Source organism: Myxine glutinosa, chromosome 4 (genome assembly GCF_964187855.1).
Source record: "Myxine glutinosa chromosome 4, kmMyxGlut1.1, whole genome shotgun sequence".
Classification (NCBI taxonomy): domain Eukaryota; kingdom Metazoa; phylum Chordata; class Myxini; order Myxiniformes; family Myxinidae; genus Myxine; species Myxine glutinosa.
In genome coordinates, this window is record NC_136264.1 from 50,236,971 (window position 1) to 50,255,605 (window position 18,635).

Below are 18,635 nucleotides of genomic sequence, written 5' to 3' on the forward strand. Positions count from 1 at the left end.
CACACACACACACACACACACACACACACACACACACACACACACACACACACACACACACACACACACACACACACACACACACACACACACACACAAATAATTGTACTTTTTTTCAAAAAAATTTATTTTCTTTTGCCTTTTTTCTTTCATGTGCATATATAAAGTACAGAAAACACAATTACAATGCATATTTGGACAGAAACATCTTGTTTAAATTTTGAAGAAAAAGAAAAAAGTTTTGGTTCGATGTAGCAATGAAAGACATGCTTTGCCAAGACCAACATGAACAGATTAGGGAAAGATGTGATGGTCGCTCCATCTGGAGCCATGGTTCTCAAACTGGGTTCGACCGAACCCCAGGGGTTCAGTGAGCCAGTCTCAAGGGTTTTGGCGGAGGTCCTCCGAAACGCATTGCAATTTGTTTTTTGTTTTTGTTTTTAGTTTTGTATCAATTTTGAATCGATGTGCAATTACGCTTATTATTAATATTATTATTATTTTGTTATGTATGTTACGAACGAATGGAAATGTTATTTGTAATTGTATTCCCATCCCATTCATGGTTTCTCTGGTCTGTGTTTAAGATAAGTTGTTTCACACTGACTGTAGTAAGTTGAATCAATGAGCAACTTGCTAATTATTCTGTTGATGGTGCTTACTTACTTACTTACTTACTGGATGTTGGACTTTGCAGGTGTTCGGAAATTCCAGTGAATAGCCTCGATTAGCTTGCCGTGTACTGTGCGTCATTGGTCACGCCTTACTTTGGAGTTACTGATTAATTGAAAAGTAAGTTGGAAATGTTTGTGGATATGCAGGGCGGGTTCAGAGTTATATTAAAGTCAAAAGTGGATGGTGATTATAAAATATGATTGAATTACTCAGAAAATTAGGTGGAGGTGATATAACTCCTTTGGTCGCAATTCAAAACTAACAATTCACAGTTTTCTATGTAATATTATAATGGGATTTGAGGTGACATAGAGTTGAGTAGATAATAAATCCCGTCATTGTAACTATAAGTTATGTTTTCTTCGTTAAAATTTCTCAGTTTTCAGAGGGGTACTGATTATATTTAAGCATGTTCCTTTTTAAATTTTTGTCATATAATTATTTGCCCGAACTCAATTAAGATCAGTTTGTTACTTTTTTTTTTTGCAGTATGTCGAGCAAAAAAAGGAAGTGGTCGGAGGATTACGTGCGGTACGGGTTCATGTGTTTGACGGAACGGGACGGAAGTCAGCGTCCTCAATGCATGCTTTGCAATGTCAAATTGAGCAACTCCAGCATAGCACCAGCAAAACTACGGGAACACTTCAAAAAACTGCACAGCGAGGGGCAGTACACAGACTGAATGAATTCAAATTGAAGAGAGTCCGATTCCACACAAGTGCTACCTTGCCCACTCTCGGCTTCGTTCCAATTGACAAACCGATCCTCACCGCGTCGTATGAAGTTGCGTACATGATCGCAAAGCAGGGCAAACCGCACACCGTTGGCGAGACACTCATCAAACCAGCCACGTTGAAGATGGCCAACATCATGCTGGGAAAAGCTGCTGAAAACAAGTTGTCTCTCGTTCCACTCTCAAATGACACCATCAGATGCAGAAACGACGACATGAGCGACGACATCCTCGCCCAGGTAGTTGCAGATTTAGTCGCGAGCCCGACGAAATTCAGCCTTCAACTCGACGAGACCACCGACGTTTCGAATTTGAGCCAGCTCATCTTATCTGTGCGTTATGTCAAAGGAGATGAGATCAAGGAAGACTTTCTGTTCTGCAAGCCTTTCACAACAACGATGAAGGCAGCTGACGTGAAGAAGCTTGTGGACGACTTCTTCAGAAGCAACGGCCTCTCGTGGAACATGGTGTCTGCAGTTTGCTTGGACGGAGCTCCAGCTATGCTGGGATGCAACTCCGGTTTTGGAGCGCTGGTGAAGGCCGATGCACCACACATCATCGTCACGCACTGCGTCCTGCACAGACACGCGCTGGCATCAAAAACCCTGCCTCCAAAACTGGCCAATGTTCTGAAAATCGTCATTGAAACTGTGAATTACGTGCGAAGCCGTGCTCTGAATCATCGCATCTTCAAAGAGCTGTGCAATGAAATTGGCTCTGAATTCGAAGTCCTTCTCTACCACTCTAACGTTCAATGGTTATCACGGGGGAAGGTAGTGAGCCGTGTTTGTGGCTTGCGTGTAGAATTAGCCCTGTTTTTTTTTGTGAGAACACCAGCATTGCCATGCAACGCACTTCCAAGAGTCAGAGTTCATCCTCGCCTTGGCGTACTTGGCTGACATCTTCGACGCACTTAATCATTTCAATTGCCAGATGCAGGGCGGTGGAGTGAATGTCATCGAATATGAATAAAAGCCGAGCGCTTTCCGAAAGAAGTTACCGTTGTGGAGGCAGCGAACAGAGAACGACAACTTAGCAAACTTTTCGCTACTGGACGAGTGCGTGAGTGGGATTGAAGATGAGTCTGAAGTTGGAGGCACTGCTGTACCGGGGGAGCTGAAGCAACCGATTGCCACGCACTTGGATGAGCTGGGAAAGTCATTCGACGGCTACTTCCCTGACCAAGAGCAATACCCAGCATGGGTGCGGCAGCCGTTTACTTTCGACCTTTCAACGGCAGATGTCAACGACCAATCCCTTGACGACCTCATCGAACTTCAGCAGAACCAAAGTCAACAACAACTCTTCGGCACAACAACGCTCTCAACGTTTTGGTATCCTCACATCGCTAAAATTGCCCTTGAGATCCTCACGCCGTTCGTTACAACGTATCTCTGCGAGCATCTGTTTTCGAAACTGGTGGACATTAAAACAAAGAAAAGGAGCAGGCTTGCCAAACGATTTGAGGGTGGCCCTTGCCAAAACAAAACCACGCATTTCCCAGATCGCCTCCCGAAAAGAAGAACAGAAAACGCATTAAGATGCAATTCTTCTTAATTTTTTTGTCAAATTTGAGGGGTTCCGCGAGTGTTCGATGGGTTTCGTTAGGGTTCGTCGCCTTTAAAAAGGTTAAGAACCACTATTCTAGAGCAATAAAAAGACATTCAAAAACGAATCGACATTAAACAGGTGATAGATCATGACCATCGTCGCCCTTGACACGTCGGACATTTGATAGAATTTGGCATCCTGCTATGCCTGCCAAGCTCTCCGCATGTGGAATACTGCATGTGGCTTCATTTCTGTATTTCTGACTTCCTCCATTCACCCAGTCAACATATTGCTATCAATAAAAGCCTCTCCTCAACTTTTTTTTAATTCCTCACTTCTCACATCTATGAAACCACATTCCAGAGTCTCATCTGGCTCACTCTTCCCTCCAGGACTTCAAGCAAGCTAGCTCTTGTGATCCCCAATGCTGTCCCATAGTCTACATCACCCTGATTAACCTTTCCTGACCCAACCATCTTACTTGCCTCAGGGTTTCCTTCCCTCCTCCCTTTCCTTTATTACATGCTCTTTCAATTCCCTTGACATTTGGCCCACTGTCAGTTATATCCTGCTCTTTCATGAGCCTCGCTCCTCTTTAAAAAAAATTTAAAAATAAAATAAAATAATATAATAATAAGCACCTTGTGGATGTGTTGCGTAGTCTGGGCGTATAATATGGCACGGAACTTCTCTCTTTGGACTCTGAAAACAAAAACAAAAGCAAAGTTCTGCAAAACGCATCAAAAAGGAAATCCCAACACAAATATGCAAACGGTAGGAGAAATCAGCAAGTCCCCGAATGCAGCTTTGGAGATTATAATCTCAAAAAAAAAAAAATAGAAAATGCCTTACTTTTGTTAACCTCTTCAGTGATCTCTCATAGGCAAACCACATATCTAAGTTGGCCTCTAAAGCCAGTCACCGGACAGGCATCCTCCATCATGCAAAGACTCTTCTTGTTACACCTAAACTTTTATATACTACAAGGCCTTCATCAGCAGCTCGATGGAGTACTGCACTCTCCATCGGGCTGGCACCCCTGCCTCAAAACTTGCTCAGCTTGACACCATGGAAACAAAGATCTTCAAGATCATTGGAATCTCCCACGATGAAGCAAATTCTCTGGGCCTATCACATTCACATAGCGGACAGGTCAGTGGTCTCTGTCTTCTACACCCTCCTCTACGCCCTCTCAACCCACAGTCTTTGCATGGCACAACTCCCAAAATCCAGATTCACTACTTACCTCAATTCATTCGTTCCTCTTTCTGCCAAAATGTGGAACCAATTTCTTCAGCATCTTTGATCTCGTCCTTCCCTCCAGGACTTCAAGATAACTGTGTTGTTAGGGCCTTCATCACAATCTCAGGTCCCCATCCCCCCACCCCAACCCAACCCCCAACAATGATGTTTTTTTCGGACCCCATATCTTTACAAGTTTTCAGTTCTTCCTCCCACTTCTTTGACCGAGAGTGTCCGGCTATATCCATCTTGTTCACCTCATGTGTCCTCCCCAAGCTCTCAGTCTTCCCCATGTCCCTTATTTCTCTAAGTCTTCCTCTATTTTGTCCCTCAACCCTACTTTTGGTGTGTTTCCACCCTCTTTCTACTGTTCCAATTGTTCTGTTATGTTCTGATCTGTTCAATGCTTTGGCTTCTCCACGAGCCTCGACATTGGACACAAAAATAAAATAAAATAAATAAATAAATAGAAAAGAGTCGAAACAGATATGAAACACAAGTGTTATGTGAACATTTCGGCAAAATTACACACTCAATTGATGTAATAAACTATAAAAGTATCACTTCAACATTCTGAACTTTTAACTTTCCTTTTTATATCAGCAACATAGCTTGTCAAAGGTTACCCAAAGAACTAGGAACTTTGTCACCACCATACTGTACCACATAGAAGGTCGAAGAAAATTTGTCGACAAGTTATTACAAGCCGTTTAACACTGATGCAATATGAATGAATGAATGATCGTTTTAAGGCCATTTTCCCCCGCTAGAGTGGTGGTTAGCCTTGCGGGGCCCCATGACAATCATGGTTCCCTGTTTGAGGCAATGTTTTTATGGCCGGATGCCCTTCCTGACGCCAAACCGATGCAATCTAGCTTGTATTTACTAGCCCACAAGTCCTTGCTTTAACAAAAGGCCATTATATGTCACGATATAGGAAAACTTTCAATGAGTTTCATTCTGAAAACAAAAACTTAAAATGTTTGGTGTCAGGAATTGTTTTTGCAGGAGTAAGTTCACTATTTAACAAAGTGCCAATTCGATAAAATACCTGACAATTGAGTGAGTTATTTATTTTTGACAGTATCTAAGGCTTTTGGAAGAGATGACTCAAGATAAACACAGCCATCGACTTTAGGGGAGTAACTTCCTGGAACACACAGGGCTGGTGGAACCATCTAGTTGCAGAAATGGATGGTTGAGCTACCAGTGAAAGGTTCATTGTTGCAGGGCTGTTCTTTAAAATTGGATCAATCGTTCAAGCTCAGAGAGTATTAAAACGTCAATTCTGTATGAATAAAGCTATGCCTGCAAATGCTATTCATTGTTTAGGTGCATACATTTTGAAAGTGAAGGCACGCCACAAAATACCAGTCCATGTGATTGGCCATGCACTGAATATAAAAGTAAGGTTGATGTGGAATGTTGGCAGATCTGTAAGCCAACTTTCACCCACACTCCACATAAAGGGAACCTGTGGTGGTGGTTCGTGTGCAACCTGTAGCTGCTTGGCTGCATCATTTTTTGGGGTTGAAGCTGTGCCGCTGATGCATTGCCCACTATTACCAGTCAGCTGGTACTCGTTTTGCCGACCTCGGAAGGTCCGAACAAACTGAGCAACTACGCCAGAAGTACCTTGATCAGGGAGGTGACCAAGAACCCAAATGACCACTCTGACAGAACTACAGAGTTCCTTGGCTGAGATGGGAGAACCTGCCAGAAGGACAACAGTCTCTGCAGTACTTCACAAATCTAGGCATTACTTGGTCCTCCCTTTCCTTTTTTACATGCTCTTTCATTACCTTGACATTTGGCCCACTGTCAGTTATTTTCTTTTTCTTTTTCCTCAAGAGTGGCTTCAACCTAGCAAAGGTTTACCCTACTAAGTGCAGTTCTAGTTATTCCCCGATTTTAGAAGAAGAAAATTAACAGGGGTGGGAATAGGGGGATATTGTAATCGGCTTCGTCCGTGTGTATATATATATATATGTGTGTATGTGTATATGTATGTATGTGTGTATATATATATATATATTCGTCACGCTATCTCCTTCTAAACGGTTGTGGAGAAATTCACCAAACTGGGTAGTTGTGATCACATGGAACGAAGGTGCAAGAGTATGGTCATTTTGGCCCCACTCCCTGGGGTGGGTTCAAAAACTGGAAAATGCAATTACAGGCACAATTTTAAACATTTTAAAATGAAACTTCGTGTATGCAAGCAACATTGGGGCCATGTTAAATATGTAACGATTTTTTAGATTTTACCCCCTGCCCTAAGGGGTGGGGAGTTAGGGTCGCAGAGGTCAAAACTAGGGGGGAGGGGGAGGATTTTAAAATTTTCATATTGGATCATTCGTAGTGGAACTTTGCCACTTTTCAACTTTGCTAAAGGTGGGAAGCGCAGGGATTTGCGCTGGCGTACCATAGACTTCGCCCTTATTAGTCTCGCCCCTTAGAGGATGCGAGACTATTGCAATGCCTCTGTGTGTGTGTCTACGCCCATATATTTCCGCTTTAAAAATGGTTTTCTCTGCAACCGCTTGTCCGATTAATGCAAAATTTCAAAAGAGGGAATATTTTATTGCCAACTCCGACTTCATAGGTCACATGGTATGGCAGCCATATTGGATTAAAGGAAAAAAATTGGACATTTTCTCCAAAACAGCTCAACAAAAATATTGAAACTTGCCTTATGTCATCAACTCCCCATGGGGTATATAAGGTGATAATGATAACGTCATCGGTGGAGTGGTATTCCAGCCATAATTGGATGAATTGAAATCTTTATCTGAAAAATCTAAAAGTTATCTATGATATGATATGTCTGATTTAACATCCTATGTGCGGGAAGAATTAAATATATGACATACATAACTCATATCAAGAAACTATGTGACATAATAGGGTGCATGGATGATATGGGTATATGACCCATAACATCAGTGGGTTACAACAGTAGCATGTTCAGTTAACGATGGTATTTTGTTCAGAATGAATGCACGAGGCAAGACTATGCACTATACAAGTGCTGTTCTAGTTTGTACAGTAAACCCTTGCAGTGTTTGTGCAACCCTCCATTGGTTTACAATAATAAAAACATAAATAGCTAGAGAGTGCATAAAACACAATACCCTGCACAGTGCACATTGTTCAATTATATACAGTACTGTACTACAATTTTAATAAAGTAATGATTTCAACGGTTGTTTAAAAATATATTCTGGAAGTTTAGTGTTATTGAAGTAGACTAGAAGCAGTCATGATCACCACCCTTGTACACCACCACCATCATCATTGAACGTTTATTTAAATTTAAGTACGGTACTGCAAAACTGGAGGTTCTTGGAAGTATTATGAAGGCGATTTGTGTACTACAGTCCAAGTATAAAATTCAATTTAAAATAAATAAAGATTGTACAAGTCGAACAAATAAATGAATTCCCGGATTTTACCCAGAGTCTATTACATCACCATATCTAACACGTTACATTAGTTCCATGCGCCTGTTTGTATCTTTCATGACATCTTTAAAAACAGGAAGTCTCATGTTTGAAATTATTTTCAATTTTGTTTGACTGCCAGGCAGGCATATAGAGTAAAAATAAAAATATTGTCGCGTGGACCCTTTGGTTAATACCAGGGCTCGCGGATGGACGGAAACGGACTTTACTTGGAGGTGATGACCGAACACGGATTTAACTATGAAACGCGGGAGGAAGAAGGAAAGTGGAAGCTGCGGCAAAAGCACGTACCTGTGGAAGGTGAACGTACTCAAACGGACACGGGTTTAACAAAGAATGAAAAATAATGCAAGGGTTTATTCAAATAAAAGGTAGGGACAGGAAAACGCACCGATAAATCTAATTCCTAATTTGGGATCCCACACACCAGACTTCAGAAACGAGATGAGGGAAGAATTAATAAAAGAACACATTCGTCGTGTAATTGTAAATGTGGGGTGTGAGTGCAGCCTTATCTCGTCTGTAGTCTTGCAGTGTAACACGGCCCCGTTTGGCCCCGCTCGCGTGCCACCAGGCCCTGCTCCAAGCCTCTTGCCGCTCACGAGGTCTGTGCACCAAGCACCACGCGTCCAACGCACCAAAAGCATCACCCGTCCAACGCAGGCCAGCGAGCTCCACATGAGGTCGATCTCCACACACAATCGGTCTGCCAAGTCCCAGTCAGCTCTCCCAAGAGTTGGACGTGCCAGAGAGACAAAGGAACGTGCAAGAAGCAAGCGAACTCCACTCAACTCAAGAGAACTCTCAGAAGCAAGCCAGCGAACTCGGGCTAGGACTGCGCAAGACGAAGAGAGCGTGCTGCGCAAGACGAAGCGCCGGATGTCCCAGAGCAATTGTCGTTCGGCACGCCCTGATATAACCTGCGGCAGTGACGTCAGCCTCGGCGCGCCACCCAATCAGTGCCCTCCACAGGCCTGGAGCGTGGTCATAGCACGTAGCGTGGTCATAGCACGTAGCGGGTAGCGTGGTCATAGCACGTAGCGTGGTCATAGCACGTAGCGTGGTCATAGCACGTAGCTACCCGAGGCCTAGCGGAGGTGCAGCTGGCTGTGGCCCATGCGGCGGTGCCCTGAACTGGTTTCCTTGCCTGTTCCTTCCGAAGTCTTTGTCAGGGAAGGGAATTTAATTAATGTTGGGCTAAGGGCCTATCTAAATGTCTATGTTGGTGTGCATTGCCAGAAGGGACAACGGTTTGATGAACAGGTTGGACACACAGGGGCGTTATTCTTAATCCCTATACTATCTAACACTCGAACATCCTGGTATGTTCACAAGCAGACATATTAACCCGACAAATCGCATAAACACACAGAACTTATTACCGGTAGATACTCTGTCGCGACAGTCGAATACCTACCTATACAGATCTATCTGGCTCTAGATATTGCTTTAGCCCCAGACATAATATTATCTCACTCCTCTCTGAGCATGTGCCATTGAGACAAAGTCAGAGCCAAAGCCCTGTAAAATGACAGACTTGTCTTCCAATTCATGTTTAAAATACAACAATAAGCTTAACTAAGTTGTTCCTCTATCATAAACTGATAAGAAGATGGACACAGATGGACTAACATGAACCAATTGCTGAACCGCACCTTTCGCTTCGTGAGCATGCGTGAGGTAAATGGTGATAGGAAGGGTTCCAGAACACTGCCTTGAGAGTGAGAGCAGGTGAGAGGATTTCGTTGAAAGCCACATATTGGCTACGAGGGATGGGGAATTATACTTGTACTTATTCTCAGATCCAATTCTGAGACACTGGGTTTTGTTTTCCATATGCAAGAAGTTACTTTGTTTTCATATAAACACAATCACAAGGGGTAGCTTTAAAAACGATGCGCAAAAGCTGGGAACATTTTTATTTATATCCATGCATTTAGGTAGTACATACCAATGGATACCATGGTCTCACGAGGCCGGTGTAATGGTAATTAAAGAAAGGATCGGAAACTACAGCGTTAAACACCGATTTTGCTTCTTCCTTCCTGGCCTTGATTTCCTCTGCAAAACAGGTCACAATCAGTGCACTTGAAAAGAAATGCAAAAAAATTTCAACTTTTGACAAAAAGGTATCACCGATGCCTTTAACCGCCACAAAGTGTGCGCGTATCCTCACCACACATTGCTATCTACACCAAACACAAACACTAGTTACATCAAACACACCATTTTGTCTACACCACAGGGGGATAGGGGAAGGGTCTGGGGGAAGCAAATGATTCCCAAAAAGCCAGCATAGCTTTTATAATTCGAGAATAAAAATATCAGGATAGCAAAATATCGTGAGATTATAAAATACTGCAAGATGACCGAAAGGTTGCTACTTACCTGTAATGTAAAAACTCGCATCAATCGTCATCTATTTGACCATTTTTGCAATTATCAATTGTAATCCTTTTGGGGTTAAAATAACAGGAAAAATATGCGAAAGATCAAATTTATTATACATCTGGCAGTGGCAGCTCTGCCCGGCAGCCGAGGGTTCGCCCACCCTCAAACACTTTCAAAGTGACGTATTTCTGTCCTGTATCACACAATCACAAATGGCTGATGGTACAGAAATTGTCAATTCGTTTTTAAATTATTGTGACAAGTAATTTTCTTTGACATTCTATGGCTCGTGGTGGAGATACAAAAAAACACACACACACACACACACACACACACACACACACACACACACACACACACACACACACACACACACACACACACACACACACACACACACACACACACACACACACACACACACACACACACACACACACACAGTTCTGTCTACACCTAACAAACACATACACACACACCGTTCTGTCTACACCTAACAAACACATACACACACACCGTTCTGTCTACACCAAACAAACACACACACACACACACACACACACACACACACACACACACACACACACACACACACACACACACACACACACACACACACACCGTTCTGTCTACACCTAACAAACACATACACACACACCGTTCTGTCTACACCTAACAAACACATACACACACACCGTTCTGCCTACACCTAACAAACACACACGTGCACACACCGTTCTGCCTACACCAAACAAACACACACATATACACACACCATTCCAGCCTACACCTAACAAACACATACACACACACCGTTCTGTCTACACCTAACAAACATACACACACACCGTTCTGTCTACACCTTACAAACATACACACACACCGTTCTGTCTACACCTTACAAACACATACACACACACCGTTCTGTCTACACCTAACAAACACATACACACACACCGTTCTGCCTACACCTAACAAACACACACGTGCACACACCGTTCTGCCTACACCAAACAAACACACACATATACACACACCATTCCAGCCTACACCTAACAAACACATACACACACACCGTTCTGTCTACACCTAACAAACATACACACACACCGTTCTGTCTACACCTTACAAACATACACACACACCGTTCTGTCTACACCTAACAAACATACACACACACGGTTCTGTCTACACCTAACAAACACATACACACACACCGTTCTGTCTACACCTAACAAACACATACACACACACCGTTCTGTCTACACCAAACAAACACACACACACACACCGTTCTGTCTACACCTAACAAACACATACACCGTTCTGTCTACACCTAACAAACACATACACACACACCGTTCTGTCTACACCTAACAAACACACACACACACACCGTTCTGTCTACACCTAACAAACATACACACACACCGTTCTGTCTACACCTAACAAACACATACACACACACCGTTCTGTCTACACCTAACAAACACATACACACACACACACCGTTCTGTCTACACCTAACAAACACATACACACACCGTTCTGTCTACACCTAACAAACACATACACACACACCGTTCTGTCTACACCTAACAAACACATACACACACACACACCGTTCTGTCTACACCTAACAAACACATACACACACACCGTTCTGTCTACACCTAACAAACACATACACACACACCGTTCTGTCTACACCTAACAAACACATACACACACACCGTTCTGTCTACACCTAACAAACACATACACACACACCGTTCTGTCTACACCTAACAAACACATACACACACCGTTCTGTCTACACCTAACAAACACATACACACACACCGTTCTGTCTACACCTAACAAACACATACACACACCGTTCTGTCTACACCTAACACATACACACACACCGTTCTGTCTACACCTAACAAACACACACATACACACACACACACCGTTCTGTCTACACCTAACAAACACATACACACACCGTTCTGTCTACACCTAACAAACACATACACACACACCGTTCTGTCTACACCTAACAAACACATACACACACCGTTCTGTCTACACCTAACAAACACACACACACACACCGTTCTGTCTACACCTAACAAACACACACACACACACACACACACACACACACCGTTCTGTCTACACCTAACAAACACATACACACACCGTTCTGTCTACACCTAACAAACACATACACACACACCGTTCTGTCTACACCTAACACACACACACACACACCGTTCTGTCTACACCTAACAAACACATACACACACACACCGTTCTGTCTACACCTAACAAACACGTACGTACACACGCGCACACACACATGCACCTGTTTCAGTGTTTGCAACAGAATTCCATTCATCATCCCCCTGTTCAATGTTCATTCACGGACCAGAGGAGTCTTAATTAAACAACGCTAAACCATTGTAACCTCGCATTGTCCGTTATATGTGCGACTCTGCGGAGCTCATAGACGAGCAGCGAAACCATCTGTGACGTGACTTCTTTCGGCTAACCCCAACAAGACACAACCTCGTGTTTGTCCGCCGTCTTGTAATGCACGAACCGCTCGCATTCACTCACTCGCTTTCTTGTGGACTTGCTTGTGCACATCCCAGCTTCCTTTGAAACATTCCTACATAAACACGCAACAAATGAACACGCAATTAACTCCCAGCGCGAGCGGTACATTGACCGTCATGTTCCGGCCCGACGTCCGGCCTCGGCCTCGGATAGCTCCTAGACCCGGGACCCCTTCGCTAAACGCGGCGGATGAACTAGCACAACGCGGAAAGGCCGCGGAGCTCGTTCGTATCGGAGCACACGCACCTGGGAACAGAAAAACGAGCTCTGCACTCCTAGTTTGATGCACGTCGGACATTGTAACTTGGACGCGTTGGAGCAGCCCTCGGTCTCGCACATCTGGCTCTGGGTCGAGGCCATGCCGCTTGCTGTGCTCGTCTTTCTGCTTCCGCCTCGTAATTGCTGCTCCGACGATCCCCGCTCTCCCTGTTCCCCTACCTGTGCTTCTCGTTACCTTTATTCCTCGTCGGCACCTGAACTGTTACTCCCTATCGCCGAATTGATCCGCGCTCCGAGTAACCTCGTCGCAAGAATAGCCAAGCCTCAGATTCCACAACACCAATTATAAAGTGCATTGTGATTGTGTCACGTACCTGGTGATTGCGATACCTGTGATGAGATACCTTACAAGAGAAATGGACGTGCTGAGAAAAATAAATATATAAAACAAGAATGACGTCATGCAGAGCACGGTACTTGCAAAATCCACCCCCCCCCCCCCCCCCCCCCAAAAGGTTGCCATGGATACATCAAATTATCCATTTCATTAGGATTAATTGACTTTCTTAATCAAAGCTCGGGTCAACAGGATGAAAATTGATGATTTTACAAGTTTGACCTTGAGTTGACCTTTGACCTTTTGACCTCAGTAATAGTTGGTTTCCCAATTCAATGAGGCACTCTGCAATTTCTGTTTAATTCTAAAGTCAATCGGATGAAAATTGATGATTTTAGAAGTTTGACCTTGAGTTGACCTTTGACCTTTTGACCTCAGTAATAGTTGGTTTCCCAATTCAGTGAGGCACTCTGCAATTTCTGTTTAATTCTAAAGTCAATCGGATGAAAATTGATGATTTTAGAAGTTTGACCTTGCGTTGACCTTTGACCTTTTGACCTCAATAATAGTTTGTTTCCCAATTCAGTGAGGCACTCTGCAATTTCTGTTTAATTCTAAAGTCAATCGGATGAAAATTGATGATGTTAGGAGTTTGAACTTGAGTTGACCTTTGACCTTTTGACCTCAATAATAGTTGGTTTCCCAATTCAGTGAGGCACTCTGCAATTTCTGTTTAATTCTAAAGTCAATCGGATGAAAATTGATGATTTTAGAAGCTTGACCTTGATTTGACCTTTGACCTTTTGACCTCAATAATTGTTGGTTTCCCAATTCAGTGAGGCACTCTGCAATTTCTGTTTAATTCTAAAGTCAATCGGATGAAAATTTATGATTTTAGAAGTTTGACCTTGTGTTGACCTTTGACCTTTTGACCTCAATAATAGTTGGTTTCCCAATTCAGTGAGGCACTCTGCAATTTCTGTTTAATTGCAAAGTCAATTGGATTAAAATTGATGATTTTTCAGGTGAAATTTGATAATTTTGGAAGTTTGACCTTGACTTGACCTTTTGCCCTCAAAATAGTTGGTTTGCCAATTTAGTGACTCAATATGCAAATGCTGTTAAATTTTCAAGTCAATCAGATTTAAAATTACAATTTTATAAATTTGACCTCGAAATGACCTTTGACCTCAAAATGAATAGACTTTTTCCTTATGACAAACTCTACCATCTGGTGAAGTTTCATGAAGATCGGTTTAAAATTGTGACATGCAGGTGATGAACAGACAGACACAAGACCAACCAATATACTTGGAAAAATCTTTGATTTTTCAACTAATGAAATGGAAAAAAAATACATGTAGTAAGGGCATTTTATGAGATATTTCACAAATCTGTTAACTAAATTGTTACCAAAAAATTTCTTCACCAATATGTTTGTAAAGGTGTGTAATAACATGTGTTAAAATGTTGAAGGTCAACTCCCGTGGGAAACCCAGAAAAAAAGCTGTTGAATTCGGGTACCGAAAAATTATTTTCGAGAATTTGTTTTTTTTTTAAATCGGCCCTTAAGTAACTTATGAGGGGTCAAATAAGGGTTTTTCATGATTCTGAGTTGATTGTTAACATTTATATTTCACCACAGACACTCCTTTGTGGAAAAATAATTTCTAAATATATCTCATTTTCTACTTTGCAGGACATGGAGTCTAGCAATATGGATGAAGACGTTACTCCACCTGTGCTCAATTGCTTCATCTGTGCACGCTCGGATACACCAGCTGAAAGGCTCATACAGGCAACTCCAAAGGGATACTCAACTTTATTGAAACAAGCAGAAACTGTCGAAAATGTTACTGTTGTGGAACGTATGAAGGAGGCTCAAAAGGAAGGAAAACTGAGGTACCATCAGAAGTGTAAAAATGATCTGTACAACAACTTTGTTGCAACCACCAAGAAGTCAGCTCAAGCATCAAAGGCAGAGAAAGAGTCATCAAAGTTGAAGAGAAGACGCACTACTTGTGAGTTCAGTTCATCAACTGGCTGCAGTTCTAGAAGATCACAGTCAGTTGACCTCCTGTATAAGGATGTATGCATTCTTTGCAACCAACCAGCCCAGCTCTACAAAAACAAGTGAATCCTCTTGGATTGCGCTGAGGTTCGGGCATGGAATTTCTAGGAGGAAGTATAATTTGTATGCAATGAAAGTACATGTAATATGGGATCGAGTAAGATCGAGTAAGCTTCACCAGTGCGCGTGCGCGAATTTACGTCACGTCGGCAGCGAGAAGGCGTTCCCCAACACGAACCAATCAGGAACTGCCACGCCCACTTATATGATCTCAGAATTCCTGTGACAGGAATTAGCATTACACTGGCTGGAAGTCATTCGCTAGAGGCGCTTCCTCAGCGCCAATAATCCAGCACAAGCTAGAAAGAAATACAGAGTGCCAGATAATTTGACTGCAGATACACTGAAGGCAAGCTTGCTGAAGACAGCACGGAGTCGCGGGGACGTCTGTCTTGACAATCGGTCTCAAGAACATCTGAAGGCTTGCAGGAACAAGTGTCAGCTGACTATCGATGTCAGTCATACTGTGTGTGGTGGGGTATGACTTTGGACCTAAATCAATCAAGGCAATATCATTGGATATGAACTTGAGTGCCGTCTTTATGATCTGAGTCTTCTCATCTCCATGGTCAAGATTAGCATGATGCACTCGCAGAATATTGTCGGTGCCATCTTTGAGACAGAGTACATCTGCCCTTCTTTCCTGTGTTGTGAAATACAAGGTGTCTTCGTATTTCTCTAGAAGTTTTATCTTTAGCCAATGCTTTGAATAAGAAAGGCTCTTCTCTGGTGACTGATCAAACTCCTGCAGCTTTTCATGGACTTGGTCCATGTTCATTACCCCATGCTCTAATTCTGAGTCTAACCATTCGCAGAATTCAATAAAAACTGCCTCTCGCTCCTCATCAATACTCCTCTGTCCCCTCTTCCTTTTTCCTTCCTCATCAGTCTTGGACAAACTGTCACCTCTCGCAAACATAAGTTTGCATCGCAAATGGTACAGTGTTTCTTCTGCTACCAAGTCGTTGATCCCTTCCGGGCGTCCAGTGACTTCAGTGCCCCAGTCATCCCCGCGACTCCGTGCTGTCTTCAGCAAGCTTGCCTTCAGTGTATCTGCAGTCAAATTATCTGGCACTCTGTATTTCTTTCTAGCTTGTGCTGGATTATTTTTGTAGAGCTGGGCTGGTTGGTTGCAAAGCATGCATACATCCTTATACAGGAGGTCAACTGACTGTGATCTTCTAGAACTGCAGCCAGTTGATGAACTGAACTCACAAGTAGTGCGTCTTCTCTTCAACTTTGATGACTCTTTCTCTGCCTTTGATGCTTGAGCTGACTTCTTGGTGGTTGCAACAAAGTTGTTGTACAGATCATTTTTACACTTCTGGTGGTACCTCAGTTTTCCTTCCTTTTGAGCCTCCTTCATACGTTCCACAACAGTAACATTTTCGACAGTTTCTGCTTGTTTCAATAAAGTTGAGTATCCCTTTGGAGTTGCCTGTATGAGCCTTTCAGCTGGTGTATCCGAGCGTGCACAGATGAAGCAATTGAGCACAGGTGGAGTAACGTCTTCATCCATATTGCTAGACTCCATGTCCTGCAAAGTAGAAAATGAGATATATTTAGAAATTATTTTTCCACAAAGGAGTGTCTGTGGTGAAATATAAATGTTAACAATCAACTCAGAATCATGAAAAACCCTTATTTGACCCCTCATAAGTTACTTAAGGGCCGATTTAAAAAAATAAAAATTCTCGAAAATAATTTTTCGGTACCCGAATTCAACAGCTTTTTTTCTGGGTTTCCCACGGGAGTTGACCTTCAATATTTTAACACATGTTATTACACACCTTTACAAACATATTGGTGAAGAAATTTTTTGGTAACAATTTAGTGAACAGATTTTCATATGTTTCCCTTACTAATGGAGGAGAGACGTTAACCAAATATAATAATGCATTGGTCATGTCCATGTTGTCATTTTTAAATTGCTGGCGATTACATTGAATTTCCTTTATTTTAATGTCATGTCACTCAAACTTGACACTAACATGGATTACGAGGAAGTTCAACGCAGGTGGAGGCCATGAAGCCATCATGAATGATTCCCGCGCATTTCTGCCAATATCCCCGAACTGTACCCCACCATCACAATTTTAGACGACCTTGACCTTCTGACCTCAAAATCAATAGGCTTCGTTGACCCAATATGAAAATCGTGCTCAAATTTCAAGTCGATCAGATGGAAATTGATGAATTTGTCCAATTTCCATCAGATTGACTTGAAAAAATTTTGACCTTGACCGTTTGACCTTCTTGGCAGAACTCTATAAATTGGGTTATTGGGTCACTGATATGGCTGAGACTATTCCATGCATCAACTACTCTTGACAGAAAGACCCTTGCCTTGTGTCGTCATAACACTCCTCTTTTACTCTCAAGTTATGACCCCTGGTCCTTTCGCTGTCCACTGCTATCCCACTCTTCTCTCCAGGGCTTCAAGCAGGCTATACACCACATCTCAAATGATCCCCAACCTGACCTACAATCGTTTCTTATATTACCCCATTGACCCTGCTAAGTCCAACCCACTGTTACGCTCAGAGGGGGGTGGGAGGGAGGGGTGGAAAGGTTATTGCTTAATTAATTGCTCGATAAAATGAAGGTACGCTTGTGGGGCTGGTTGATTAGTAATGATGAGAAGCTGCGACACTTAAGGTGCATCTTGTGTGAAATGCCGGGTCGACTGTGGGACCAGAATAGCTCCTTTTATTTATGTTCTTACAATTTTATTTTTATTCTTCTGTTTAAAAGACCTTCCTTATCAACCTTTCTTCCCACTCCTCTTTCTTTCTTACCTATTAATTTTCTTTATATACCTGGTGTTGGCCTAATGGTTAGGGCAGCAGGCTTGGGATCCTAAGGCCCTGAGTTTGAATCCCACTGAATTAATCCCAGGTGGGGTTGACTCAGCTTGCTCATCCTTCCAAGGTTGGCAAAATGAGTACCAGATAGCTGGTTATCGAGAGGCATTGCATCAGCGGCAGATGTGCCCACTGAAAATGATGCAACCAGCAGCTGGGTGGCTGCACATGAACCACCACCATCCTCTTTATACCCTGAGGCAAATATTCCCTTGTTATTTTGCCTCCCCACCTTCCCCTTGGGATTAGATGGGGGTATATGGTGGGGGTGTTTAATATTGTCTGGTCGGCATTTTCTTAGCACCTGTCTGTCTTTATTTACTTATTCTTTAACACTGCATGTTAGTGGGATTTCCTATGTTTTATATATTGCTGATCATGTTTTTTTTTGTACCTGTGTTTTTGTTTATCCTGAGTAAAG

The 18,635-nt window shown here is 42.7% G+C and overlaps 1 protein-coding gene across 3 annotated transcripts in view; it reads right to left on the bottom strand.

The window, feature by feature from the left end:
• Positions 1 to 13,334, bottom strand: part of METAP1 (methionyl aminopeptidase 1) — a 31,931-nt gene extending 18,597 nt beyond the window's left edge. For 2 of the 3 annotated variants that reach the window (XM_068101076.2, XM_068101077.2), the window contains exons 1-4: positions 12,910 to 13,265; positions 12,664 to 12,715; positions 9,617 to 9,726; positions 3,601 to 3,661 (exon numbers count right to left, since the gene is read on the bottom strand). In XM_068101076.2, coding sequence (XP_067957177.2) covers positions 3,601 to 3,661; positions 9,617 to 9,726; positions 12,664 to 12,715; positions 12,910 to 13,023 — 337 coding nt within the window. In that variant the 5' untranslated portion in view covers positions 13,024 to 13,265. Of the gene's footprint in view, positions 1 to 3,600; positions 3,662 to 9,616; positions 9,727 to 12,663; positions 12,716 to 12,909 lie in introns of all 3 variants that reach the window. The other variant, XM_068101075.2, reaches the window with a different exon arrangement.
• Positions 13,335 to 18,635: the final 5,301 nt, after the last annotated feature.